Here is a 26,655-nt window from a genome sequence, read left to right as displayed (position 1 = left end):
CGCAAATGGTCAACAGAGCAGCCGTAACAGAAAATTTGTGCTCACTGTGAGGTCCCAGAAGCTTGGTTTGCACACTGTAAACCTGCTTGTCACTTTGCGAAAACCTAGCTAAACATGAGATGTTGATTGTACTGCGTGCGTTGACAATTCAATTCGCAAGTTCACTTGCGACGAAAGCCGTAAATAAGTGATCCGAAACCGTTATTCATCAAACCTTCCTTCAAGTAGCTAAAATTTCATTTAAAAGACCCGTTAGAGCGGTTACATTTATATCTCTGCTCTGATCAAAATTCAGTAATCTTATGCTGCCTTTCGAACACACAAAAAATATCGTAAGCTCTTAGAAAGAATTTCGGGGCAGTTAAGTAGTGTTACCATTTCAGGGCATCCCACAAATGCAAGAATGCGTCATGCTACCAGTGAAAGCGATTGAGATTGCCGTTGTAAACTGAATTTCAGAGATCGAGGCTTCGTGATTTGTTTCTATTGATGCGTTTATTGAAGGCTCAAAGCCATGTTCTGGAAAGATAGAGCTTGCTACGAGCCACAGCGTAGAAGTTCATTGTCACAATTACGGCCATTCTGAGATTCTCCATGAGTCGTCGCTTTTTTTGGCGTAGTAATGAAAACTGACTGCCGCTTCCATGCTATACATTGAACGTTGAGGAACCGAACTACAGCATACCACTCTTGTTTGCACCTTTCGTGCGCACATACGGCGAGAAAAAGGCACGAAGCGCGCCTACAGTGTGCATTCTTACGGGCCGCTCAGCGGAGCATCCACACTAGCAGCGCGACGCTGTCGCCACCTACATGTCGAGCTCGCGGCGAATAGTGCCTGGAATGCACTATAACATGACATCGACGGCTCGAGCGACTGTGAGGATGGAGTATTCCTCCATGGAGGATGGCGATTTCAATGTTGCCGCACTGCGCATAGTAACGCGCTTGGTACGCTGGTTGTTTGCAAACTTTTGTTTCGTTCATTTGTCATAAAAAGCATGACTAAAAAGTATTACGCCTTTCTACCTTGCTTTTTGCACTGGTTTGGGTTAGCGATAGCGCACGCTTTTCCTTCTGCGCCTCGTCTCTCGGCTCCAACATGAACGCCGTGAAGAATTCGCTTTCTTGACGTCGTTTTTCCCACACGGGTCTCACCCAGTGTGTGCGAGAGCCTACCTGCTTCTGCTTCAGCGTGTACATAAGCTTTGCCACGCAAAGCTTTCTTTGCCGCTGCACCGCAAACGCCGTCTGCGAGGATTTGCAAAAGGCAGCGCCGGGTGCATGGCCGGGTGGAACCCCGCGCGGGAACGACTCCTACCCCGCGTGACCAGGCGTGACGTCATATTACGTCATAGTGACGTCATATTAACAGCAATTGTTATTATATTGCGTAGTAAAATAAAAAAAGCAAATTTTTTTACATTTCAATAAAAAATTAGAGAGCTACTCATTTGCTAGAAGTTTTATAAAAGAATTTTTTTGTTCGTTCTTGCGGAAGCCGCCGATGCTGCCGCTGCTGGCGGTCGCCGGAATGGCATGTATGGCCATCCGAAAGCCCTGAATGCCTGAATTTCTTGGGTCGACAACGTAGATAAAGCAGAGTTGACAGAGTTAGACGCACTATCAGAATGTGAGAGAACGTTGCCGTATGCGGGGACCAAGCCAGCCTTTCCACACGGTAGCGAAATCCGCTCGAGTAATGCTGACCTGTGACTCTACTGTGACCGCCTGCTGTATGCCGATGGTACCTGCGTTATATCGCGCAGCCGAGTGGCCCCGTTGGAACAACCCACGTCCTACGCAAGAAAAGACACCGTCCGAGCGTGATTATGTTAGAGTTCCTGTATATAGCTCCCTGCGGGAGCTATATACAGGAACTCTAAATTATGTGAGCCTGCTGCGCCATGTCCGCGCGGCGGCATCTGCTATCAACAGTTTGCACCACGGCAAGTTCAGAATGCTTAAATCGGTGGCCTGAAATCGCGGTGTGTTTTCAAAATGACATCAGCGCGGAACGTACAGTGCTCAGGACGTAGGCTAGACGCGGCCACTGATATTTTACTGGTCGCATGTGCGCATTACAAGTGCAAACCACGGATAGCTAGAAAAGGTAATCATTGGTGTCCCCACACATGTACCGCGTACAACCCAGCACAGTAGTTTCCCCTTTAAGGAGATTAGCAAAGAAGACCCGGAAATCTGCAGTTTGTCGCGCTTTTTGTATATATTTTCGAGTGGATTGAATTGTGGCTTAAAATTGTTTACCCGAAATACGTTTTGTGCGCGGAAAAGTCTGGTGATCATGACTTTCTTGTATCATAAATGCACGGTCTTCAGCGCTTGAAAAGATTTTTCAGAAGAAATTATTGCAGCTGTAGTGGTGAGCCATTTCACTACAGTAAAATGTGGCAGAATACATCTGCGATACAAAGGATGTGAAAGAGTGAGAACATTGGCAGTCTCGTAGCCCGTGGCCCAGATTGTGGCTGGGTAGTTTCCATCATGCATTCAGCTCCTCACATTGGCACACACATGATGCTACGACAAATTAGGACCTGGGTCTTCCAAAAGGTACACTAGCTAGGCGCTTCATGCCATAGCTGCTGCATTGGCATAACCTTCACGTCTCTGTATATGTGGCGGTATATGCTATGTTGGCCAGATTTTACCGAGTCCTCTCATGCAAAGGGACTTAATTCAGGACACCCAGCCGATAGGGTCAGAGAAGAAGCTGTACAGACGGTAACAGGAAGGGTATACACTTGGCCGATTATCATGTCTCCAGCATATGAAAACCCATGGGTTCTACGTAGGCTCAATAGTCAACGTCAAAGAGAATCTTAATATGTGCCTGGAACGTGAAAGCCTCAGCGGATTGTTTGTGTCCATGGGTATAAGCAGCGAGCACACTGCAAATGTAATTGATAGGCAAAGGTCAAGGCTGTAATGGTGAATGATGCGAGTTTAACCAAAATAAATGGTGAAAAACATCCCAATTTCAAACTGCATTGAAGTAATTGGGCACGAGTGACGTCATACGGACGTGCACTGTAAATGCAGTTATCTGTGTGTTAACTGTAGGTTAGCACTCAAGTGATACGATCAAACGAAATGAAGGCCCCACTGCAATTGCCCAGTTATGTTTTTTTTGCGGTGGGTTAGGTTGGTGGCTGTGAATTGAACAAATAGGATTCTGTGATGTCATAGAGAAATAGCTGGAAAGTGTGTATGGAACTCCCACTGCTCTACACATTTTCTGTACTATCTTATTTGTTTGAAGATTACAATAAAATTGATGTCATTTGTTTTTTTGGGCAAAGAATCTTTTTAATGAACGGACCTTGTATTTTTCTTCGTAGCCTCTGTAACAGCCTGCCTACTGTGCCCCTAAACAGTGGTCGCTAAACAACTGCCCACTTGCCAGCCAGCTTCAGGGGCTTGTAACGATTTACTAGGATTTCTCATGGCCAACATAAATTCCAAGGAATCCACGGTGGTACACTCCAGGGCAGTGCAAGTCTCGCAAGAAGTTTGACAGCAGGACTGGACGCTGTAACACAACCAACAGGCTTCATAGGTGGAAACCAGAAGCCCACCCACACAATGCCATGCAATAAGCCAATGCAGTGAGTCTGTAGTATTAAGAGCATAGGTTTTCATTGATTTTTATGCGAGGCATTTCACGTGTGGGTCCACTAGTGAGGTCTAGCTGGCCAGTTTGGGCACAAAATACTCACTTTTGTGATTTCAGACAGCTCTCAAAGGCCTATCTAGATGTCTGTTTTTTTCGCAAAAAAAAGTGCAAGCTCACAGTTGGGGGTCTTGAAAACATTGTTTAGCCTCTCCAGCAATTGTGTGAGCCTGAGGTAACCCTGCCTATAGGTGGTTCTCATGTTTGCTAGCTCCCACAGCAAGCACATGAATGCAGTGACTGAGAAAGATGGTGGCCAAAGGGAGAAGAGAGGGTGGTTCCTGAACAAACAGCCCTTGATCATCAAAACAGCAGAAAAAAGCGCTGACGACTCTGAGTCCTCGGCTGGGGTGTCAAAATACCTTCTGGCCTACGTGTACAGTGCATTCACAAACTTTTCTCTAAAAAATCTTGCGATTACACACACTCCCTCCATGGAAGGGGTTTGTTTCCGGCAAGGTGGTTGAGTTGAAATTTGTGATTAGTAACGACTCGCCATTCGTCCCTTTCATTTAGCATGCTTCCGAGCTTCACTTTAAAAACCTTGCTTTTTCTAATTTACGCATAAATAGATTGATCATGGAATATTCTCTTATTTACCTCTGCTCAAATAAAACTGTGTTATACCTTAAATGCTGCTGTGTTCATGCAGGTGTAACATTCTTCAATGGTGTTGTGTGGGGTGCATTAAGCTCAGTACTAATAAACTTAAAACCAGGGCAAGTGAAGTTTCCCCTATTGTTTCAGTGGGTCCAAAATATTTATAAATTTTTGTAAACATTCTAACTGCCTACCAATACTTTGGGGGTAACTCATCTAAGCTCTACCTTTTTTTTCATGCCTTTATTACTGTTGTGCTCTACAAACACATTCCCAGCTGGAACATGCCTGCTGAATTTGGGGCCCAAACCATTCTTTTGCTATTTCACACGATTGCAGCTGTATGAAACATTGCTTTTGTTTAGTTTGAGCCTATGATTTCCAACAGGCCACTTAACTACTGTCAAAACCATTAATTGCTTTTTATAACAAACAGTATTCTAACATTCTACATAAAACATTTGGTTGTTACCTCACTTGACGTTTTTGTTACACAGCCAGCCTGGTTCATATTTATCTAGGTATGAAGGACATGTACAGAACAAATGGCTTACTGCAATTCATTCACATGCCCATCCTGTTGTTACCAAACAGCAAATATCTGTACTGTGAAGTGTGCTTGCATTTTCCCTGGCAGTCTGCTTCTTTTGTTGTTGAATTTGTGCGCAGCACCGTTTCCTGAACGCGACCAAACAGCCGAAGCGGTCCCTGTTTGCCGCGGATGGATACCACGTGTCCAGGGATCGTTGCATCGACGAGATGTCCGCGATCCTTGTGAAGGCGCTGGCCAGGCGGTCTGTCACCAGAACGAGCTGCACCTGGTGCCCAGGGCCACGAGAGGAACGACTGCCTGCAGCACGGCTCGCCGTCCCGAGGTGCAGCGAGGCACCACCGACGACCATCGGCTTGTTGAAACGGCCCTTTTCAGGTGGGCCACATACTTGCCTGCCATGTGGGATTCGCTGCAGCCCACCCTTGGCACCCTGGTGGTATGCTCTCTCCAGTGGCGGGGTCAGCATAGGTGGTGGAGGAAACTACTTGCACATTCATTTCAGTACAGGCAGGCAGCTAACCGTGTGCATAAACACGCGGCCATGATTTGTGCTTGCCCTAGGCCGAGAGTTGCACTTTCTTTTTATATGCTCTTAATTTCGAAATTCTCGACTTGCATGTACACCTTCTCCTAAACACGAATCAGAAATAGTTTGTTCCATCCAGTTGCTGAAGCCTCAGCGTGTCCTCTGCCCTAGGGAAATTTGCTGCTAATAGCCATGCCGCATTGTTTCTTTCGGCAACCGCTGATTTGCACAGAAGATGCCACACTTGTTTCCATTTACTCAATGCTGCATGGCTGTGTCTGCTGAACACATCATTTCTGCTTGCATGCAGATACTATATATACTCTTAAGCATCAGCTAACCTGAACCAAAGTAATTATGGCTAGCAATTTTGCAAGGAGTCCTCTAAAATCAGGATTCAAGAATAGCAGTGCATATCTTCGTACGAGACAGGCACACATCATTGCACGACATCCTCATTATTAGCTTTAAAATAGCTCTCTACTTGCTGCTGTTCTGCATCAGAACTTTAGGGCCGTTTACATTGGCATGTTGTAAGCTTTACAGTGCATCTCGGAAAGCTCACGCATTCTGCAATGTTGCCGCAGTGTTTTTGACCCCAATGTCATAATTCTAGGCTTTGCTGCTGCTTTGGCACAAATACTTCGTTGGCCAATTTTTCTTGTGTGTGCTTGCTGCATGAACATTGTCTGTACTGCACTCTTGCCGCTGCAGAGAAAGGAATGGATTCAGATGACAGAGCATGCATTTGAAGTCTGTGGGAGGGGCCTTTGTGGTGCAGTGGACAGTAGGAGGCTGACTCGAAATGGCCATGGCAACCAACCTGCACCAAGCCATTTTGCTGAGAGACTTTATTCTGTTACCTGTTCATGTGCGCTGCATTCTACCATTTAGGAGACCGCAAAGGTCAGGGGCTGCTATGCAAGCTCCTTTTGCTTGAAAACAAGCGCCTTGATCTCTGATGTCTTGAGGTTTGTTGCTTTTTACTGGGTTTCATGATGCTTCTCGAAACACTTGCAAACCACTGCATTGCACACACCCTTGATAAGCATCAAAGTTTCTTTCCGAATGAATAAAATTAACCATAAGGCTACCACGTTAGGACGACCCGATTGTAGAATAAAAAAAATTTTGTAACACACTGAAAGTGCTTATCTATCAACACACCATTAGGAATAACTGTTGAGCCATTGCTCTGACGAGGGGAGGTATCTGAAGGCGATTCCTCTTGTTGAAATGTTGGCTCCATCAAGGTTCCCATTGTGGTGCTCAAAAATTGACACAGCTGTGAAAGACCCAGAAAACCCTCGCATTCCCATCATGCAAGCCAGCATGAATGCCATTTTTCTTGGAATTCTGCAGGTGCACAACGAACCACCACATGGAAATTAAGTTGCAGAAGTTCATAATCAAGTGGTACTGTTGCCAGTCTTTCAAATGAGTTGTGCTCGTGGCAGCTTCCACCATGCACTCAATAGTTCCCATTTCCCACCCTGGCCTATATTGCTGTCTGTAGCAAAGAGATGTCCCTGAAGCAAACTTTCCACATAAATCATGTTTATTTGGATTAGTATAAATACAGTTTAGGCCCCATTGCCAAGGTAGTGTGGCAACACTCCTATTAGAGCACATCTCAAGCAATGAGGGAAACACCAACTGCAGTCCAGGCGACTCATTTCTCAGCATGTCTTCAGCTCCCTCAGTGTTGCATTCACAGCTCAAAATGAAAGTTCTTGGAGCACCAGTGACTTGTCCAGTAACAGGTGCAGCAGGCAATGGGGATGGAGCATCTTCATGACAACAGGAACTTGCTGAATACAGAAAAATGGAACACCTATAGCATGAGTGACCGTACTCTGCAGGACTGCATTTTAGGTAGTTGGACTGACAGGTAATAAACAAGTTTGTTCTCAGCTCGCAAAAAAGCCTAGCACATGTTTGGGGAGGGGGCGGGGGTAGTGCACATCCAACTGCAGGCAAAAGTGGAGACATTCCAAGGCACTGGAATTTTTGTAGTGCCTGTGAATGTGGCCTACTCCTAGCAAGCGAAAAAAAATGTACAGAGGCTGTAAGTGAGCCTTCACATCCGTCAACGGTAGTGAAACCCAAATGTCAATCCGAGCAGGCCATGAGTGCTTTTGTAGCATGCTTTGGCAGCATGACCAGCTAAGGAGGGTTGCAGCATGCAGTAACCAAGGACAGCCAGGCTGTAATTGCGGGAAATAAATAGGCAAAATACGATGGTGCCGTTGTGTCAAGATTACGGTGCACATTAAATAGCCCCAGGTTGTCTAAATTAGTCCGTAGCCCTCCACTATGCTGTGCTTCATGGCCCAGGTGTTGCTTCTTTTTTTTTTTTTAAGATTAGACAGCGCAAGCAAAAGCAGGCCATTTTCTGTTGTACAGGAGTATCTGTCCCCACAGTTGGCCTCTTCTAGCACTGCTAGTTTAGCCGTGATCAATTGTAGCAGCACCGAATCCCCCCCCTCGGCTATCCAAAAAGAACCCATGGCAGCATGCTACCGAAGCGCGAGTGGAGGGGGCTGCAGCACCGGGTGGGCCATTGTGGGCCGTGGCCCAGGGTGGAAGTCCTCTGGAGCTTAACGGGCTCAGGCAGGGTTGGGTATGCACCATCCCTTGGAAACGGGCACTGGATAAGGGGTGCAAGAAAAGAGTCATAGTCAGAGTCAGAGTCAGAGTCAGTGTTTATTTCAACATTGGATATGCTGATATACTAAGGGCACAGGCAAAAAGCCAACTTGGGCTTGACGGGGCCTGTGTCCCTTATACAATTCAAACAGCGGTTGCAATGGACATTCATGTACAGTAGACATACAATTTGGCAGAGTAATACAAAGAAGATAAAAGGGAACTTTTTTTTACAACAGCAGTTTTATGGTACAATTAGCCATAATTGTACTCAACGGAAACAGGCGCAAGTAAGTTCGGAGAAAAAACAATTCTCTGGCACACTTAGTCATATTACATACATTGAACTAAAAACATATAGAGGTCGAGATAAAAAAACAATTAAAAGCAATTAAAAGCAATTTCCTGGCATGCTTAGACCTATAAAATCTATTAAACCAAACCAAACAGGCATAGGTACATTCCAATAAAACTACCAGTGACAGGGTAACGCAATGTCGAACAAAATTTCTCAATCTCTCTAGCAATAACAGTAATCATCATCACAATAGACAGGACTATACAACAAATAGGAGGTTTTTTCAAGCCCGAAAGGAATTCAATGTGCTCGGTAGGGTATATTTAAGCATTTGTCGACCGTAGTTGGTGCGTGTGTAGGGAATACTCCATGTGTGCGTGCAGCGAGTATCATAGACACGCGGACGGTTTGTTAATCCAGCGAGCTGGGTTAAGTATAGGTCGTTGTTTTTGATATATAGTTTGTATCGCGTGAGCAAAACTAAATTGTACAAGTCATGTATATGAATCATGTTTAGTTTCTGGAAAATTGGGGCTGTGTGCTCATCGTATGCTACATTTTCAATTGCCCTATCGGCCTTTTTTTGAAGTCTATGGATCTTATCCAGATTTGTAACGGTTGTGGTGCCCCATACAAGAAAACAATACCGTAATGTTGAGCAGAAAAGAGAATTATACAGTAGTAATTTTATATTTTGGGGTATCAAGAAACGCAAGCGGCACAACACGCCAACACTACGAGAGAGTTTTGAATAGGTGGCGTCAACATGATCATTCCAGAACATGTGTTCGTGAAAGACAACCCCAAGATTTTTTACCGTTTTAACCAGCTCCACATTACATGCCCCAATTGTTAAACGAAGATCCAAGTCAATTGTTTTGTTTTTGGGTCGAAATAACACTGCTTTCGTTTTAGAAACGTTTATGCTTAAGGAATTACTTATACTCCACATATTTAAATGCCTTAGAGCGGTGTTCGCCTTTATTTCAAGTTCATGTAATGTTGGTTCTTGGAAATATAGACTGGTATCGTCAGCATATACAATTATTTTACAGCCTTTGTCAATGTTTACGATATCATTTATGTATAAATTAAAAAGAAGTGGCCCAAGGATGCTCCCTTGCGGTACACCACCTAGTAAAGTCTTAAAAGTTGATCTATAGTTGTTTATGATTACTTGCTGTTTCCGTTCACACAAATAACTCTTTATAAGGGAAAGAAACGTACCTCGAAAACCATAATTGTCAAGTTTTAAGAAAAGAGTTTTGTGATTCATTCGATCGAATGCTTTCGAGTAATCAATGAATACTCCCAAAGTATAAGTTCCTTTCTCGAAAGATTCTAGTATTATCTCCTTCTGTTTCAGTAGATCGATTTTTCATAAACCCGAATTGGAAAGGGGTAATGATCGTATGTTTTTTTATAAAAGCTGACATTCTTTTATGAATCAACTTTTCGATTAATTTAGAAAATATTGGCAATACTGATATAGGTCTATAGTTAGACATGTCATGGATATCCCCACTCTTATAAATTACGGAAACTTTCGCTAATTGCAACCTTTTTGGGAATTTCCCGCCTGAGAAAGATAAATTTGCGATGTGAACTAACACTGTAGCTATAATCCCTGCAGTATTCTTAACTGGTTTTGTTTGTAAGTCTTCGCTGTCACAACAGTTGCTATTTTTTAACGTAGAAAATACCTCTCTGATTTCTGCCTCATCTGTCGGATATAAAAATGCACTTTCTCGCAATTTGGGAGGTAAAAATTGTGTGCAGTCTGGGGAATGAGTACTATTTGTGATAGAGATAAAGTAATCATTGAACGCATTGGTCACTTCATTTCCGGTTATTTGTTTTCCGTTTAAGGTAATTTCTGGCGCGGCAGTAGTTTGGTTGGAGGACCGATTAAGGAGAACATTTAGGCGCTTCCAGATAGCTTTAGAACTGCGAGTGGTCTCATTATTAAAGAGGTTTTGAAAATAGTACTGTTTACTTCTTTGTATGAGTCTATTTGTTTGAGTCTATTTGTTTGATTTCTACATTTTTTAAAGACTTTGAGATCTTCAGCAGTTCTGAAGATCTCAGGCAGTCCAGAGTAACACTTTCAGCTCCGAAACAGGCTAAGTTGACGGCATGCGCTCACATAAGCATGATATAGAAGACCGATTTCTGTGGCAGAACGCAGGGCACTAGCTTTCATTGTCGCGTCACCTGTTGGTCTGAGGGTGCAAGCACCACTCCTACCAAGCAGAGTAATGGGCTTGAGTTGCAGCACGCTTGGGCCAGCCTAGATGAACCACCCAGTCCAGTTTTCAGTACCAGCGCGGGATGACATACAATTTGAATGCAACTGTAGTGCATACCATAATCACAACAACACATTTATTCTTAATGATACTGCCGTCTTTTACCAAAGCCATAATTGTTTTGAAAATACTGTAGCCATCATCTGTACAGCTTTAAAAGTTAGAATCAAGGTAAAATAGAATTTGCCCCAGTAGTAATTACTCAATAACCTACACTACCTTGCCAGCACAATTTTGGAGGCCTAAAAGCACTTTGCGAGCTCAGAAACTTATTGGAACTGTTTGAGGCGGGCAAGGCTTAGCACGAGTATGGATGGCCATTTTGCTCGCTCATCTGAGAAAAATGGTCGTTTGTCGCTTTCCTGAGCATTATTTAACAAGAAACACGTAATAAACAGCATCAAGTAAGATTACTTTCATAGGCTGTACCAAGCATAAAGCGCTGAGCGCACTGCATTCGCTGTATTCAATAAGCGACGGTACACTTAGTCTGCTCAGGAAGCTCGCTGGCGTCGATAAAGCCGTTCACGTTAACTCTCGTGCATGCGCGGTCGACACCTGCAAACATGGTAAACGGTAACGTAAACACGGTAACGCTATGCTAAAACTCTATTATGTCACGTTGCCTTGATTCCAAGATTTTTTTTTTAGCGCCGCCAAGACGGCGGACCGAAACACAAAGACACACCGTGTGCTGTGCGCCTTCCATTTTGGTCCGCCGTCTTCGCGGCGCTTTTAATCCCTTGCAGTGATGTACCAACTAGCCAGAACCACGACTCCGCGTCGCAATATTGTTGTAATATATGGTGAATGCGCGCAACTGCCACTTGCGAATGTTACCATGCTAATACGTTAGGCCTAGAAATTTGGAACGGTCACAACATGGAACAAGCGAAGGTTGATTTTACACGGTGACGAATATACGTCGGCTCACATTTACATTTCATTTGATTCAGTTTAGCTAACAGCAGGAAAGATACCGCCCTGCATTAATTGCAACGTCGCTGAGCGTGGACTTGACACTTGATAGGCCTACGTTGAGGCCTAACCAAACTTTGTAACACAGTCGCAAATAAAACAATGAAGTCATCGTTTCTATCTAACAGAAATGTCCATTCAATGAAATACGAATACCTCTTCGCTCATATTTACATTTTCTTCTAAATGCTGCTCACAGCTATTCAAGGTCACGTGTGATAAAAAGAGGCCTTAAATCACTGAGCACAATACTAGATGAAGCGGATTAACGTAGGCGAAATAAAAGCAAACTATTCCAAGTTTTCTTACCTTCAGCGCTGCCGAAGACCAGTTACACAATCTCAGCGTCGAAATCGTGCATCGCTTGTGGTGAAGGACGAGGTTATGAAAAGTTGCAACGCGGTGACCGCATTTGTCACACTTCATGTGGCTTTTTGGGCTTGTCCCCTCTTTGTGGTTCACATTTCTCTCGTGTTTAAGCATGTCTTTTCGGTGCGAAAACACCTTGTCACAGTCAGAGCAGCGCTGACGATCCCCATCGGTGGGAGCCGCATTCAACGAGCCCGCCATGCCATAGAAAAGTAAATTCTTCTTAGGTGGTTCGCGTGAAAAGGAAAAGGAAGTGCACTGGGGATATTATTGAGCCCAACTGGGGGCTCACCTGCATACAACCCAGTGCGGTGGGGAGGAGGAGGAGGGGTATACAAAGATTAGAGAGGAGAAAGGGGTGATAGAGGGATATAGAAAAGTAAATATGCCGCAAACGTCGGAGGTCAGAGCACATCTGCTTGTAAACCAACCAATCAGCGTGTTTAGAATCGACCAATCAGGGTGCAGCATCTGCTGGCCCGATATGCACCTGACGTTCAGGAACGGTGGACGAGCCGTACTGCGCATGCGCCAACTATAGACATCAAAAAACAAAGAAAGCAATTTTTTTTGCCGGATGTGACGTCATAGTTTTAAAAAAATGGCAGCTGTTGTACGGCTATTTCCATCATGGAAGAAGAAAAAGTTTCCATGGCTATTTCGCTGCGATCTTCTCGCCGTGATTTTTGTCTGCCGTTGCAGCGGTGCATAGGTGTTCGGCTTGCGATTGTGATACGGGCGCTCTCGAAGAACTTCTGGAGAGCACTCACGGTGGTGTGCAGCGTGTGATTGAGACGCTGAGTGTGTGCGGCCGCCTTATTTGCGCGTAGTGCGTTACGACGGTGAACACGGGCGTTCTGCATCAGTTGTGCCGCCTCGATTTGCGAGAGTGATGAGTGCGCTCGCAACAAGCTTCTGCGCTGCATTTCATTAGAGCACTGTGTTGAGGCCGCTGGGCGTTTCGTCTCCGACGTGCGAGTGCGCGTATGCCTTCAACATCAAACGGCGGTGCTATCATGGCCAGCCGCGAACGATCGTTCGCACGAAACTCTTGTCGCTCACCACACGGTCATTGACTAAGAAATATCAAGACAAGACTATTGCGACCGGCCAGCCACGAACGATCGTTCGCACGAAACTCTTGTCGCTCACCACACGGTCGTTGACTAAGAAATAACAAGACAAGACTATTGCGACCTACAAAGGTGATTCCTGCGCGTCGCTTTGGTTCGTCGAACCCCGTGTCTTGTAATCGCTGCGTGCTGTCATAAGCCCCGGGACATTATATTCAGGAGGTCATGGTCCTGCTGCATATTCTTGTTAAATCATTGCAGAGGACTATTGGCGCGCAGAAATGAAAAGTTTGTAATTATCCACGTTAGTTTCGTTGGTCTCCAGAGGGTTGCTTTCCTGACGAGCGTATTGATGCGTATATCGCGGTATGGGAGCTGTACAAATGTGTTGACGGATGTGGACGGGCACACTTTGTAGCTGTTCTTGGGGCGCTGGATATACGAGGAGTTCAAGGGTGTCTCGTCTATTAGGTGGTTGAGGCGGGAGGTTTGGGAGTGATGGTAAGCTTCGTGTAGCTTATCTAAGGTATTATGTACTTCCAGTTCGACCAACTTGCACGTGGGTGTCGAGAGGGCACTGTTCGGTCTGTGAAAATATTTATTTCGCCCACCACCATATTTGGTGCCCGTTTGTGCTTCTGTGATCAGCCTTCGTCGTGTTCTGCGTGATCCTACACAGTGACAAAGTTTGATAACCGTAGCGGGACCCCGCACGACATGCGGCAGTGGGCCAAATTAACATTCTCAAATGTTATTTCCATAACACTGTTGGACACGAATTCTTGTAACTTTGTTCCTCCTGTGGCTACACAGCCCGTCACCATGATGCACAGCATATACTGAAAGTCACAGTTTGTTGTTCCAATTTCAATGTATCTTGATGGTACATAGGACAGACAAGGCCCTAACAGGCGATGGTGGGAGCATGCCGCATTGCTGACAACTGGAACAGAAACCGATTTGGTGCTCCACTCCAAGACTCAATGCACGCCAGGTGGCTGCATGCCAGAATTTGATACAACGAGAGTGCTGAAGTTGTATGGCACAAAACAGGAAAGAGAAATCTTTGAGGCCTATGTGATAAAGGTGGGAGACAGATGCACTAGAGAATACTGAATAATTAGTGTGAAGTGTGCAGCAGCTGTAATTGGTTTTTACATGTGGTGTTAAAGCAGTGTCACATGATGGTTTTGTTTACTTTGTAATCACTCTCAGAGGGAAATGAAGCTTCATTGATGAAGCTCATTCCTGTCTCTATCCTTTCCTTGAGTCATGCCTGACATTTGACCAAAATTTCCAAGATGAAGTCTCAATCAACTAGCCTGCGTAGCCACCTTCATTCAGTTCACTGTTTTGATGCATATTTAAGCACAAAACCCTGGGACGTCTGCCGTTAATCACTCATAAGAAACCCTTGATGCCCGCCACACTCACCACTACCACTTCCACAACTTTGCAAAAAACAGATGCAAGCACAGCCATGACAGATTCCACCGTGCTTCCCAGTAAACATGTCCCTTTATCAAGAAGGATGCATCACACCTCAAATACACTACGACGCATACAAAAGCTAGTGATCATCTACCTCATCTGGACATCACGCCTTTCTACAAGGGAATAAGGCGGCACGCACTGCTGCCCGCAAATTTACTAGCCACGGATTCGTAGAAACCAGAAAAGACCTGCCAGATTCCCTCACCAACCTCTAAGTCCAAAGCCGTTTTACAGATGCCTACAAACCCACACATACTACAACACAACATTTTACCCAACATGTGCCCCTGTACCCAACATGTGCCCACCCTGTAAAGGAAGGAAGGAGAGAGAGAGAGAACAAACACTTATTTCTAAGTCCAGGTCCTAATTTGAAAGTTCAATTTACCGGATCCGCGTAGTTAGTACTCCTGAATGCCTGGTCCTAATTTGGAAGTTCAATTCACCGGATCCACGTTGTACTCCTGAATGCCTGTGCGGATCCAGTGCACGTGTTTGTAGAGAGCTTCCTCGGCAGCCTGGATGTTCACTGTCGGCGGGGGAGACAGCCAGAGCTCCCAGGAAGTGATGAAAGTGAGGGATTGGGTAAGAGATGGTGGGGTGAAGTCCCAATTAGAATGAGGGATGGATGGGTAGGAAAAACACCTGGGGCAGGAAGGATGGCCAGGGCGCCAATAGATGCGGTGAAGAATGTGATGGGAGGGGAGTGACGAGGTTTGAGCCTGTCGAATGAGGCACGCAGCCTCATGAGTTAGACGGGAACTGGGGGGTGGGTACAGGGTGCGTGATAGGCGTTGGGCGTGTAATTGGTAATGGCGGGAAGCGCGGTGTTGAGTACGAACCGTCGGCGGGTGGTACAAGGTTGGACAGGACATGGGTGAACCCGGGAAAGGTACTCGGGTGAGCGCATCTGCTAAGGCGTTTCCGCACACGCCAGCGTGGCCAGGAACCCAAACCAGTGTGAAGCGTGGCCGAGGATTCGATGCAAGTATCAGAGTGACGAAATCAGTGGTGTGTGGGTGGGTCTCATGGTTAGCGAAATTACGAAGGGCTGACTGACAGTCGGAAAAGATATATACTGGAGTGGTGGTAAGAACACTAAGAGTAGCGTGCTCTATTGCAAGGGCAATGGCGTATTCTTCGAGGGAGGTTGAATCCGGTGGAGAAAGAAAGGAAAGCATAGTAGTGTCTAAAGAAGGGAGTAGGAGAAATGAAGCCATGCCCGTTGAGTTTGAGGGGATGTAGGAGATAGTACAGGGAAGACAGACCGGGTAAGCATCCAATCAACTGCACCCAATGCTTATCAGTGATTTCAAATAAATGCGTCAAACTTGCATGAAACACCTTACTGCATTTTTAACTCTCGTTCATGAACTTATTTGCGTAAATTATACACGTATACTGAAGTGACCAGGCAGTATATTTAAGGTGTGTGAACATTCACAACTTAGAATACTGTGCGAGTACTTTTTGATATTCGATTTGCAGCTCTGTTTCAAATATTTGAAATTTACACATAGTAGAGGAATGAATGTTTGCTCTATCGGAAGACGTGCAAACTTTCAAGCTTCACTACATGGTAAGACCTTGCAGGTTGGTTTTTCTGCATGACACCGAAGCCGTGCCAAAAGCCTAATGCAGAACACTTGCACCAAGCAAGTGTTCGCTAACTGTGGTGTATGTTAGGTCAAGTGCAACACTATGAAAGCAAAATTTATAATCTAAAATAGGTTTTCTATAAACATAATAGCAGAAGTGAGAAATAAAACGTTATTGCTGGCTTGGTGAGGTCCCACCGGCAACTAGCATGTCCAGCCTCCTTTCAATCATTGAGGAGATTGGGGGGACTGCTGCCTATCATATTAAATATACCTAATATGCTTACTGTGTTCACGGTATTTTGAGGTACCCATATTTCTTTATCTCAATGTATGCGAAATTCTTGTTGCACTGGTTTGCATGTCTATGTTTTATTTTCTCTGTTACAGGTATGTGAAGCGCAAGTACCTGAACAGAGATGTGTCTAGTTCTGATGCCTAAGCTGTCTTTTAAGAGCGAATGCTCTTTATAAGCGACCCCAAACCATCCACCGCCGGCGTCGGCGGCGGCGTCCGCAGTGCTCTTTAAAGAAAAAACAGCATCCGGCGCCAGGTTTCGATCCGAGGACTTTGCGGGCCGCAGCGCGACGCGCTACCGACCAAGCCACAGACGCGACGGTGATATCAGTGTTAGACGCGCCTTATATCTTTAACGCATTCAAACTACGTCGTCAGCGGCGTGCGTTGGCGACTCAGCGGCGTTATAGCGGCTTGATAACTGCGTGGTGTACACGTGATACTACAAACCCGATGGAAGAGAAGGCGGTGGGCTGCGGGGGCCGAGCGCAAGCGCCGCAAGCGGGCCGACAACCGTGCATTCGCACTTTCACATTCTCCCCCTCGGGGAAATGCGGGGGAATTTTTTTGGTGTAGTTATGTTTTATACACTCTAGAAACACCAAAACAAAGATAGTTTAATTTGAAAATATTCAATTCGCAGCCAGCTTTTACTATTCGTATTCAAAAATATTTTATTGAATTCACAGCCAAGTTTAACTTGTATTCAATTCACAGACGCAAAGTTGATAATCACACACCTCTAAATATATATACAAAAGGTAAGTTGTCGTTTGTAGTGACAAAAAACACTCAGCTGCAGTGGCGTCGCTAAGGTGGGGGCCAGGGGTCCCTGGGCCCCTGGTACCAGCCCCTCGGTAAAAGGGGGGGGGGGGGAGGTGCCACTTGTGCCCCTACAATGTGTAATGCTGACGTCGAAAACTGGAAGACAACTGTACCGAGACCACAGCTTTGGCCTGTTCAATTTACGTCCCCACCAGTCTATTCAAATTTGTTTCCTGGTACAATGGAAGAAAGCGAGGAGAATTTTGGCATCCAGGAATGTCGCGGTAGTCGAGGATGGGTGCGGCTTGAGGAGTTAATTGGCTGCAGGGTGAGCGGAGGCGAACAAGGAACGATTCTTGGAGAGGGGGTGCGTCGGTATACGACTGCGACGCTCGGAGGGGTGTAGCGAGCGAGCTTGCTTTTCAATGGGACGACAGGGGCCTAACAAAGCCCCTCCATCACGTCCAGAACCACTGTTGGGGTGGCGGACGAGATCGGTAGGGGGGAGGAGTGAAGGGGGGTCATCCAAGCCTACGAGACTTTCGTCATGTGTCCTCGGCGGTTATTTATGTGGCTTTTTTGACACACGAGATGTTGTGTACGGGTCATGGTGAATGTTTAGCATTTTCTGGAGTCTTCGCAGTGACGCATCGGAGACCATGTACCCAGGTCCGGTTGTCATATTTTCAGAAGGAAACCAAGGTGAAAATGACCTGAAAAAAAAAAATATGGGGAAGATTGAATCTCGAGGAAGCGGGGACTGATAATTAAAACGAAATGAAAGTAAGCGTGAAACATGCAATGAAGGTTGGTGCAGAGGAGCTAACTGTACAAATTAAGCCTGTGTTGGGAGGAGGGGCGCAAGTGGAAGAGGAGGGGTGGGAGCTCAGTTGTCCAACATTAGGCGAGACAAATGGGTTGTCGCGACTTCCCCTTGGTTGCACCCGATTCCTTCAGTGCTTGCACTAACCAACCAATTCGCGATTTAAGCAATTGCGAAGGATTTGATATCGGGTGTTGATAGCTCATATTTTTTATGTCGTTGACTTTCCTTCATCGTGCCAAGCGACACAGCCAGCACATGGCAATTGTACGAAGATGGCATTATATGGAAGGGGCGTATCCCATGAGGCCCCGTGTAATTAAACTAAAAGAACGGACGAGTAGCTTGTCAAACAAATTATGCAAGAATTAGAACAATTATGTAGGCATTTATTTTATTTACCTAACTTTTAATCAGGTAAATCTACGTTTTTTATTTCATTCCCCTGAAAGTTAAGAGCAATATAAATGAGTATCTGCGTTGCGCACATAAAGCGGATAGCTGTGTGTTCATCTGCTTTCCATTTTATCATGGTTTTCGTGTGGCCGTCCCAAGGAGTTCTAAGTGAAGAAATATTTGAAGCTGATGACCTAAATATTTTGCTCTGGTAGGTTGATCTTTCAAGGTGGAGGGTGAGAAAAAAAGGACAGGACAACGAATTAAGTGCATAACAAAAAGATAAACACCAGGTACGTCACCCACTTTCCATCATTAGGCATTCGATCCGCTGAGTACTCCCATCCCGGAATATGGTCGGGAGACCCCACGATAATTGAGGTGGGAGTGAGGGGCAGTTTCTGTGTTAGTGAAAGCATTCTGCTGAGTGCTTTGTGAACATTACTAGAAAAAAATGTTGAAGACTGCGACAAAGGACAGGACGCCCGGTGTCGTATACACGATTTTTGAGCTGAGTGCCCCTCCCCATGCATTGGGGAGGAAAAATCTACTGGAACGACTCAGGCAGCACAACGACGACGTCCGGCTGCAAAACCGTCGCCCAGTACTGCAAAACATCAGACCGCAAAAGAGACTTCGGTGAAACGCTCCAGAAGTGTGACCAACTGGAGGAAAAGATGCAAAGAACATAAATCCTTCCCTCCGAACTCTCCCACTTGTGTACATGTGGGCACCGCGCTCCACAGCGAGGCGCTTTGTGAGTGACCGGCGCTACAACGCGACCCCAGTCACCCCTGAAGGAAGAGGGAATCGAGATGGATCCCAAACGTCTTGTTCTTGGTTATTACTTTTGGTTGGAGAGGGCGATATTATTTCCTCAACTACTGGGAAAAGGTTGTTTCATCTAGGATCTGCCTTGAGCTAGTCGACTGTACGACGACGTCAATGAAATCGTCACCAACACATCGGGATGGGCGCGATCGAACGGTTGTGAGCCAGCGTGTGGCGCTGATATACTCGGGCCCGTACGAATCTGATATTTTACTCAAGAGTTCTTTCTTTATCGCTTCGTAACCTCCTTCGATTCAGATTTCCTCCATTGGCTGGTGGCTGCTTCACTGGAAAGCCCGAACCTCACATTTTATACTTTATACTGTGTTTGTTTTCCCAAGACACCAATGTCAGTTAACTTATTTGCAAATGTGTGGTGGAATCTTTTTACAACGTACGAAAGGAAATGACAACATTGTCGCAGACAAACATCCACACGACTAGCTGTGCACTGGCCGCTTAGACGGCTCATGTACGGCCAGTCGTCTCTTTCAACGCTAAATGTTCCCTTTCTATCTGCTTCTATTCTCAGTAATCACATAACCATAGAAATAAAGAGACCCGACAATGTATCTATTTCAAACGTACTAAAATTCTCACTTAGAGAAATTTCCAGCAGTTGCATGCTGCCACAGAGGCTGCCTTTAGTGACAAACGGGCAGGCGTAGGCGGTTTTTCCTAATTTATGGGGCGGCCGTTTCTTTCACATTGTATACCACTTGTCCTGCACAATACTTGGAAATAGCTTTTTTTTAAGTCCGGCTGTTGTTTATTTGCTGGGACAACTTCTATTTCTCCCCCAGCCTTCTTTCACCAGGCTCCGCCTGTGGTCCTTCAAGCATAATTTGTTCAAGGTGTGTTCAACTTCCTAGACACAGGAAAATTGATGCGAATGAAGCGACTATTTGTCTTGCATGTGTTGCCTTTAAACAGCCCTATCATTGCTGGCCACCCTCCTCCAGGCCCGTGGGACGTCTGCATGATTTAGTCGGCACAGCGGGCTGCAAAGCTTTCCGAACGCCTCTGGTGACCACCTTATAGTGTCATTTTCTGACGAGGCCCGAGACTCTCTCACACCTCCATTGCTCTTGCAGGCATCCATTCGCTTGGTATCGACTGTAAGATGTGGTACTCTCACACTGCTGCATATCAGCCTTCACTTTTCCCCAACCCTACTTTGGTTTGGCGCATTACACCCTGTGCTGCCGCAGGTAGCTCTTGGCCACTCCTTTCTCGGCTGCTAAGGGTGTTTTCGTGCTCACGAGTGACACACCATGATGCTCTTTACTGCTAGGATTTTTATCGATGCCTAATTCACTGAAAAGGTCGGTGTTGTGTATCAAGATCTGCACCAGAGTCATCGTCTGGGGTTCTCTAAACCAAGCTCGTGTAGCTATTATTGCCTAAATAACACACGGCTTCTTATCTTGCTGCTTACTTTTCTAATACTATATTGCCAGTTCTTTATAAATAACTACACATCAAGTATCCTGTGGCTTCATTTCGCATATTATGCATGCTTGCATTGACGTTTCGAAGCCCATGCATTAAGTAGCTGTAAAAAGTTTTCTTTTAGATTGGTACCCAATTGAAAGACACAAAATTTGTCGAGACCACTCGCTCTTCTTGCGCGATGAGAGCAATGCCGAGTGACAAGAGTGACAGAAATCGCTTTTGGTAGCTCCAGTCGCAAGTGTGAACCAGCCTTCATATGCTAACAATAGACGACATTAATATTATCAATAGTAACAATAACACTAGTTTTATTGAGGGGGAGACAAATTTTCTGGGCCCTGGGTGCAAGTTTACCCAGCAACGCCACTGCTCAACTTCCATTGCCATCACTGCTGGAGAGAGAAAACTGACAAGCAAAACCTCATCCCTGACTAATTTCAGTTTTAAGTTGTAGTGGTACTTTTGTGCTGTTCAACAAGCAATAACTTATTTGCGGTAAGATTGCTGCAGGCAAGTCCTCAGTCACGCTAAACACAGAAGAAATGAACTTGAAAGCATTGCACATCATAAGATCTGTTCCTAAAAGTACCAACTGAAGTACAATATTGTTCTTCGGCATGTGACAGCACACATCAAGGACATATTGGGTGAACTGTCCAGCATCTGTTGAATGCATGGCATTATACCAGCTTGAACGTGCCTTAGAAGGGATAATTTTAAAAACGGCAACTTGAGAGGGCCCACGAAAAAAAAATGCTTGGCACCAGGGCTAAGTGCAACTAGTTAATATTTTCTCATTCACTACTTGAGGCCTGGATGTGTATTATTAAGGCTTGGTTCCTACAGCCGGTAACAAGAACAAAAAAACACCTTTGTCCTGTGCGCAGCCCTACCTCCCACCGGGCTGCATGTCCTATTATCAGCTGGCTTAAGGTTTTAGACCAACAAAGTGATTAGCAGACAGATTATGGCAGTTACTACACCTTCGCAATGGTGAACATTACCTGCCTGCCTCACGACTCCGAACACAGAATTATACCTTCGCACAGGTTAACTCCGTTGTACTGGGACAAAAACACAGCCCTGTGGTCTACGTAGAAGTGGTCTACGTTTGCAGTGGCTAGCTTGGTTACGATGGGAGTGGTCATGCGCCATCCCAGTGCCCTCGTCTGACCGGCGTTGCTGCCTCTCGCCACGGCACGTAGGCGGCGAAACGCCCAGCGGCCTAAACACGGCGCTCTAATAAAACACAGTGCAGAAGTTCGACGGGAACGCACTCATCACTGTCGTAAATCGAGGCGGCAGAACTGATGCAGAGCGCCCGTCGTCACCGTCGCAACGTACTACGCGAAATTTAGGCAGTCGCACACACTCAGCGTCCCGATTACACGCTGCACACCACCGTAAGTGCTCTCCAGAAGTTCTTCGAGAGCACCTTTATCACAATCGTAAGCCAAACACCTATGCACCGCTGCAACAGCAGGCCAAAATCACAACGAGAAGAGCGCAGCGAAATGACCGCGCAACAGCTGCCATTTTTCTTAAACCATGACGTCGCATCCGGCAAAAAAAAAAAAGTCGCTTTCTTTGTTTTTTGATGTCTAGTTGGCGCATGCGCAGTAGCGCTCATCCACCGTTCCTGAACGTCAGGTCGTAAAAAGTGTTCATAACATCTTCATGTATCTCCAACTTTGGCACTGCTGTCAAAAGCACAGAACTATGTGAGGTGGTCGGGGAAAGGAGCCGTGCCAGGCACGGGACACAGAAAACGGGGGGGGGGGGGTGGATGAAAAGAGCTCCAAAGTTGTCTGCAAAATACATTTTTCGTTGCTGACTGGTATCTTATTTTATAAGATTCTGCAACACAATCTTTGATGGCTATCTGCCCAGAGTTGTCTTCTATTTTACTGGGGAGGACCAGAATGCAATGCCAGTGTTTCTTCTGGTTTTTGGCCAAGTGCTTCCACTGCATTGAGTTTGAAGGTCCTACAGGTACATCGAGAGTGTGGTGATGTATCACAGGTAATGTGAAGTTGCAGCAACCCCGGCCGTTTCTTTAAAGCAGCAGCGCGCATTTTTCGCGGCCGCCAAACTCATCGTAGGAATGTGCGCGCAAAGAGCTCTAGATTCTTTTTCGTGAGGTCTTGCCATAAGGAGCGCATCATGTTCAACTTCTCTGTGCCAAAAAGAAAAATGTTGGCGCAGCTGCAATGCACTGCACATTAAGCACTGCTTTGGTGTCGCAAGGCTGTAAAGAACGCACTTAAGAAACGCATCGATGTAGGTGGGAAATTATCGCAGTTTCACATATTCACAAAACCCCAGTTGCCTCTGCGCAACGCTGAGGCTTCTCAGGATGTGCATGTGGATATCCTGGACACCTCTGCGGTGATTGTACTCACCCCTTTTGAGCTGTGGCTGCCTTCCTTTTGGGACTTCGAAAGCAATGTCTCCCCACTGCTGTCGCAGTGAAGCTCAGATTTTATCGATTATGCGTAGCAAGCCCTCTCCGTTGCTTTGACTACCAGTCTGAGCTTCTTGGGGAAGTAAGATTGACTGCTTCAATTTTTTTGTTTGTTTTTTTAGTAATCAGTACTAGTACAACTCCTGTTGGTGACGACGTCTTTAGTGCTTCTTTGACCAGCTCGGAGTTAGTTTTAAAATTTACAGTGGTTTTTGCTTGAGGCGCCTGCTTTGCCTTAGGTTTAGCTTTCTTCTTTGGCAGGTGGAACAGGGCTATAGTGGTGCTGTTGGTTCACTGCGAATTGCTTGTGCCTCACCGCTGCTTTGTCTCTGCTCATTCCCAGGCCAAGCAGGCTCACTGTTGGTTTTCATCAGTTTGTTGTCCATTTCTTTCGGCACAGTGCCAGGCTGTGTCAGCCCATTCCTGATTTCTTTCAGCTCGGCACTGGGCTTTGTCAGCTCACTGTTAGCTTCGGTGAGTTCATAATTGGTTTCTTTCAGCCCACTGCCAGGTCGTGTTGGCTCGTTGCTGATTCCTTTTAGCTCACTGTCAGTTCTTGTCAGATGATGGCCGGTTTCCTTCAGCACAGCGCTTGGCTGTGTTAGCTTACGGTTGGCTTTTGTCAGCTCGCTGCTTCCCCCCTCAAGCTCAGAGCTGGCTTGCACCAGCTTGCCACTGGTTTTCATTTGTTCACTGCCAGCTTGTGCTTGATCTTTGGCTGTGCTCGTTGTTCGGGTTTGCGCTACAGGTGAGATGCGCTCATGCAGTTCCAGATTTCTGGCACTGCCCATGACCGATTTCAAGCGGCCCCTGACTGTTGCCCTGCAGTAGTCTCGAACCTCTGGTGCAGCGCTCTCCACGCACAGGAGCAGAAGACCCGGATCCATCCGGTCGATGTACTTCATCAGCTTTCCTGCAAATCGCATCGCTCGCTGCGGGACAGGACCTGTCTCTGGTTTGGCCCCCGAAAACGGCATCTTCAGCGAAACTTTGTTAACCGACGACAAATCAAAGATGGCTGGATGCAGGTGAAACAGGTCTATGATGTCCAGTCCAGGATAGACGTTCTCCAAGTAACCCTTGCAGGTTGCCGGTGCGGCCCCCACCGTGCGAGAGATGTAGGTGAAGCTGATGGCACTTGCATGCGACGTGGCACCAATGTCCCTGAGGAGGTCGATGTAATAGGCCACAGCCATGAGCTCGCTGTCGGTGCTCCACTCGTCCCCTTTCCACGCTGGATACGCTTTCCGAAGCCACAACGTAGCATCGGCCTCGTCAAGGTGGAACATGGTGGGGTGCAGCCTGGCGATGTCTCTCACCTGCTGCACGCGTGCTTCATTGCTGAAAACACCCTGCACTACTGGCGACGACGAGTACCTGACTGTTGCAGCAAGCTCAGCGAGGGCTGCCTTTGCAGGTTGCTCATCGCCAGCTTTACTTTGCATTTGCAGTTGCTGCCTTAGAAACACGGCTGTTCCGTAGCATATGCCCGGATTCTTGAGGAACACGCAGCCCTTTCTGGGTTTCGTCATGGCGAAGTTGGCAGGGTTCAGCAGAAAGAACACATTAAGGTTTCCTTGATACCGCTGACGTAGCAACTCTTTTTCCTCCCTCGTCATAAAGCGAACGTAACTTGACAGCGTGTGTATGCTGCAGGGCTTGTCCTTCGTCGCCCCGATCTTGTGCAGGAGGTCGATGAAGAAGGCATTCAGAATTTGTTCCTCAACACATGCCACCAGACACTTCTGGTGCAGGGCTGGCGTCATCCATACGTGGTGGTTGTCTTCGTCAATGAAGAAGTCATCTGGATGTGTCGCAACAAAGAGTGGCAAGCAGTTGTTGTATATAACGAGCAAGTGGTCAGCCATACATTTTGGCAGGGCGGGCCACTTTTTGGTGCTGCCCTCCACCCTGAGGCAGCCGCCCCGACTCTTCCAGCCGTAGGGCGAGGTACCTGACCAGCCACGCTTCCAAGGCTGCTCCGTCACTTGACGGGAACACCCTGTCTTGCTGAAAGTCGTACCGGAAGTAGAAGGGGCTTTCCTGCACGAAGGCACGAAACCTGTCCATGGCCTCGGGGACGACGTACAAGGTTGCCAGCTCTTGGTCGGCCAGGTGACTGCACATGGCTGCCAGGTCGCGTACTGTCCAACCGGATGGTGACTGGTAGATGTGAAGCATCTGCCACAGCCCCGACTGCAGGTCCAGTTCCGCCAGCGCCATGTCCTGTCGTGGAGGGACGACACCTGCAAAACACGAGGCAAGTCCAACTCTGACTACAGCATCAGTGTGCCCTTACAAATTGCCAAGACGCAACTGCTGTGGCACTTGCTAGCCTGTCTTTCAGCACTTCGCATTGCTTATAGCATGGCTTCAGCCGGGGAGTAGATGCCCACCTTGCCAGACGTCTTGTGCAGTTTATAGGGGCTATTTCCGCACCCCATCGTCGCCAGTATCGTGGTGCTCATGCTGCCGAGGCTGGCATAGAAGGGTTAAAGTAGCAGCACAGCTGGTTGAAGACAAGGTTGGCATGGCAACGCCCATAGGTGCGAGCTGGCAGGCAGAGAAAAAAAACAGAGGAGTAGCGCCTCGCTTGCTCCGTTCACTACAATCATTTACACGTATATGAACCTGGGAAGTGCTTTTATTTGCAGCATTGTGCCAAGTGTGATGCCAAGTGTGAGCAGATGGCTGTCGACGTTGTCTTCGGGTTACTGAAACAGATCTCTTTTAATGTTGTATCCATAGTCTCGCTGTCCAGCCCCACCAAAGCCCAATTCTGACACCTATGAACCCATAACAACATCTGTCTGGTGCAGTGCAGAGAACACTGAAACGGCTGTTTAGCAGAAATAAAATATTCGTACCTAATTATATTTCATTTTTCACGGGGCTGGAATTTTACGGTGTATTTCATTTGACACCAGAGCTGCCGACTGCACGAATGCTTCACTAAGAAACAAACCAAAACCATTCTCGCCCACGAGGTCGACGCCTCAGGCCATGCATTTTCGGCACTTTGCGGAACAGTGGTGGCCTCCTCCTGCACGATTGGCGCAAAAGCAAAATGCCTGCACCAGATCACAGCAGGTCAAAGCATTCTGTTTCCGTGTCAATGGAGGGTACCGCTACATATCCAATCCCACGTTGCGAACTTGCGGCAACTGAGCCCAGATGCTACAAAAGATGCGAACACTTAATTTCCTTCACAAATCTCGCTGGGTCAAGATTTTCCGACAATGGATTGCAGGCTATTTGTAGACGTTGCTACCGGTGGGCCTGCCCACACCTCTGGGCAGGGCCGAACGTACCCACCACTAACTTCACGAGAATCATGAGAGGCCGCCCTGGCCTACTCAGGCCGAGCGAAGGCGGGATCAGAGTACTTGTGATTCTCCCATCCCCTCCCCTTTCCCTTTTTCTTTGCTTCAATAAAGGTCAGTCAGTTCCAAACACGGCGGCCCACGGGGGTCGGCCCCGTAG

At 46.6% G+C, this 26,655-nt stretch overlaps 2 protein-coding genes across 3 annotated transcripts in view; one reads left to right on the top strand and one right to left on the bottom strand.

The window, feature by feature from the left end:
* The first annotated feature begins 1,518 nt into the window (after nt 1-1,518).
* The window catches only part of LOC144151532 (uncharacterized), a 40,263-nt gene continuing 15,126 nt past the window's right edge, over nt 1,519-26,655 (top strand). The window contains exons 1-3 of one of the 2 annotated variants that reach the window (XM_077682623.1): nt 1,519-1,681; nt 4,964-5,222; nt 25,111-25,247. In XM_077682623.1, the coding sequence (XP_077538749.1) occupies nt 1,652-1,681; nt 4,964-5,222; nt 25,111-25,130 (309 nt within the window). In that variant the 5' untranslated portion in view covers nt 1,519-1,651 and the 3' untranslated portion in view covers nt 25,131-25,247. Of the gene's footprint in view, nt 1,682-4,963; nt 5,223-25,110; nt 25,248-26,655 lie in introns of those variants that run through there. The other variant, XM_077682622.1, reaches the window with a different exon arrangement.
* LOC144151527 (uncharacterized) lies at nt 22,990-25,655 on the bottom strand. Its single transcript, XM_077682612.1, has 2 exons — nt 25,569-25,655; nt 22,990-25,418 (listed from the first exon to the last, which is right to left on the bottom strand). The coding sequence occupies exons 1-2, from the start codon at nt 25,638-25,640 to the stop codon at nt 23,445-23,447; spliced, it is 2,046 nt and encodes a 681-aa protein (XP_077538738.1). The 5' UTR covers nt 25,641-25,655; the 3' UTR covers nt 22,990-23,444.

Source organism: Haemaphysalis longicornis, unplaced genomic scaffold (assembly GCF_048455015.1).
Source record: "Haemaphysalis longicornis isolate Haplotype H1 unplaced genomic scaffold, Haemaphysalis longicornis Haplotype H1 scaffold_9, whole genome shotgun sequence".
NCBI classification, from domain to species: domain Eukaryota; kingdom Metazoa; phylum Arthropoda; class Arachnida; order Ixodida; family Ixodidae; genus Haemaphysalis; species Haemaphysalis longicornis.
The sequence above is the reverse complement of the archived record's forward strand: the minus strand, read 5'-3'. Positions and strand labels throughout refer to the sequence as shown.

Coding starts and splice junctions, on each gene's coding strand:
- LOC144151527 (XM_077682612.1), bottom strand. CDS start 25,640: ATGAGCACCACGATACTGGCGACGATGGGGTGCGGAAATAGCCCCTAT. Junction 25,419..25,568: donor TGCACAAGACGTCTGGCAAG/GTGGGCATCTAC, acceptor CGTGTTTTGCAG/GTGTCGTCCCTCCACGACAG.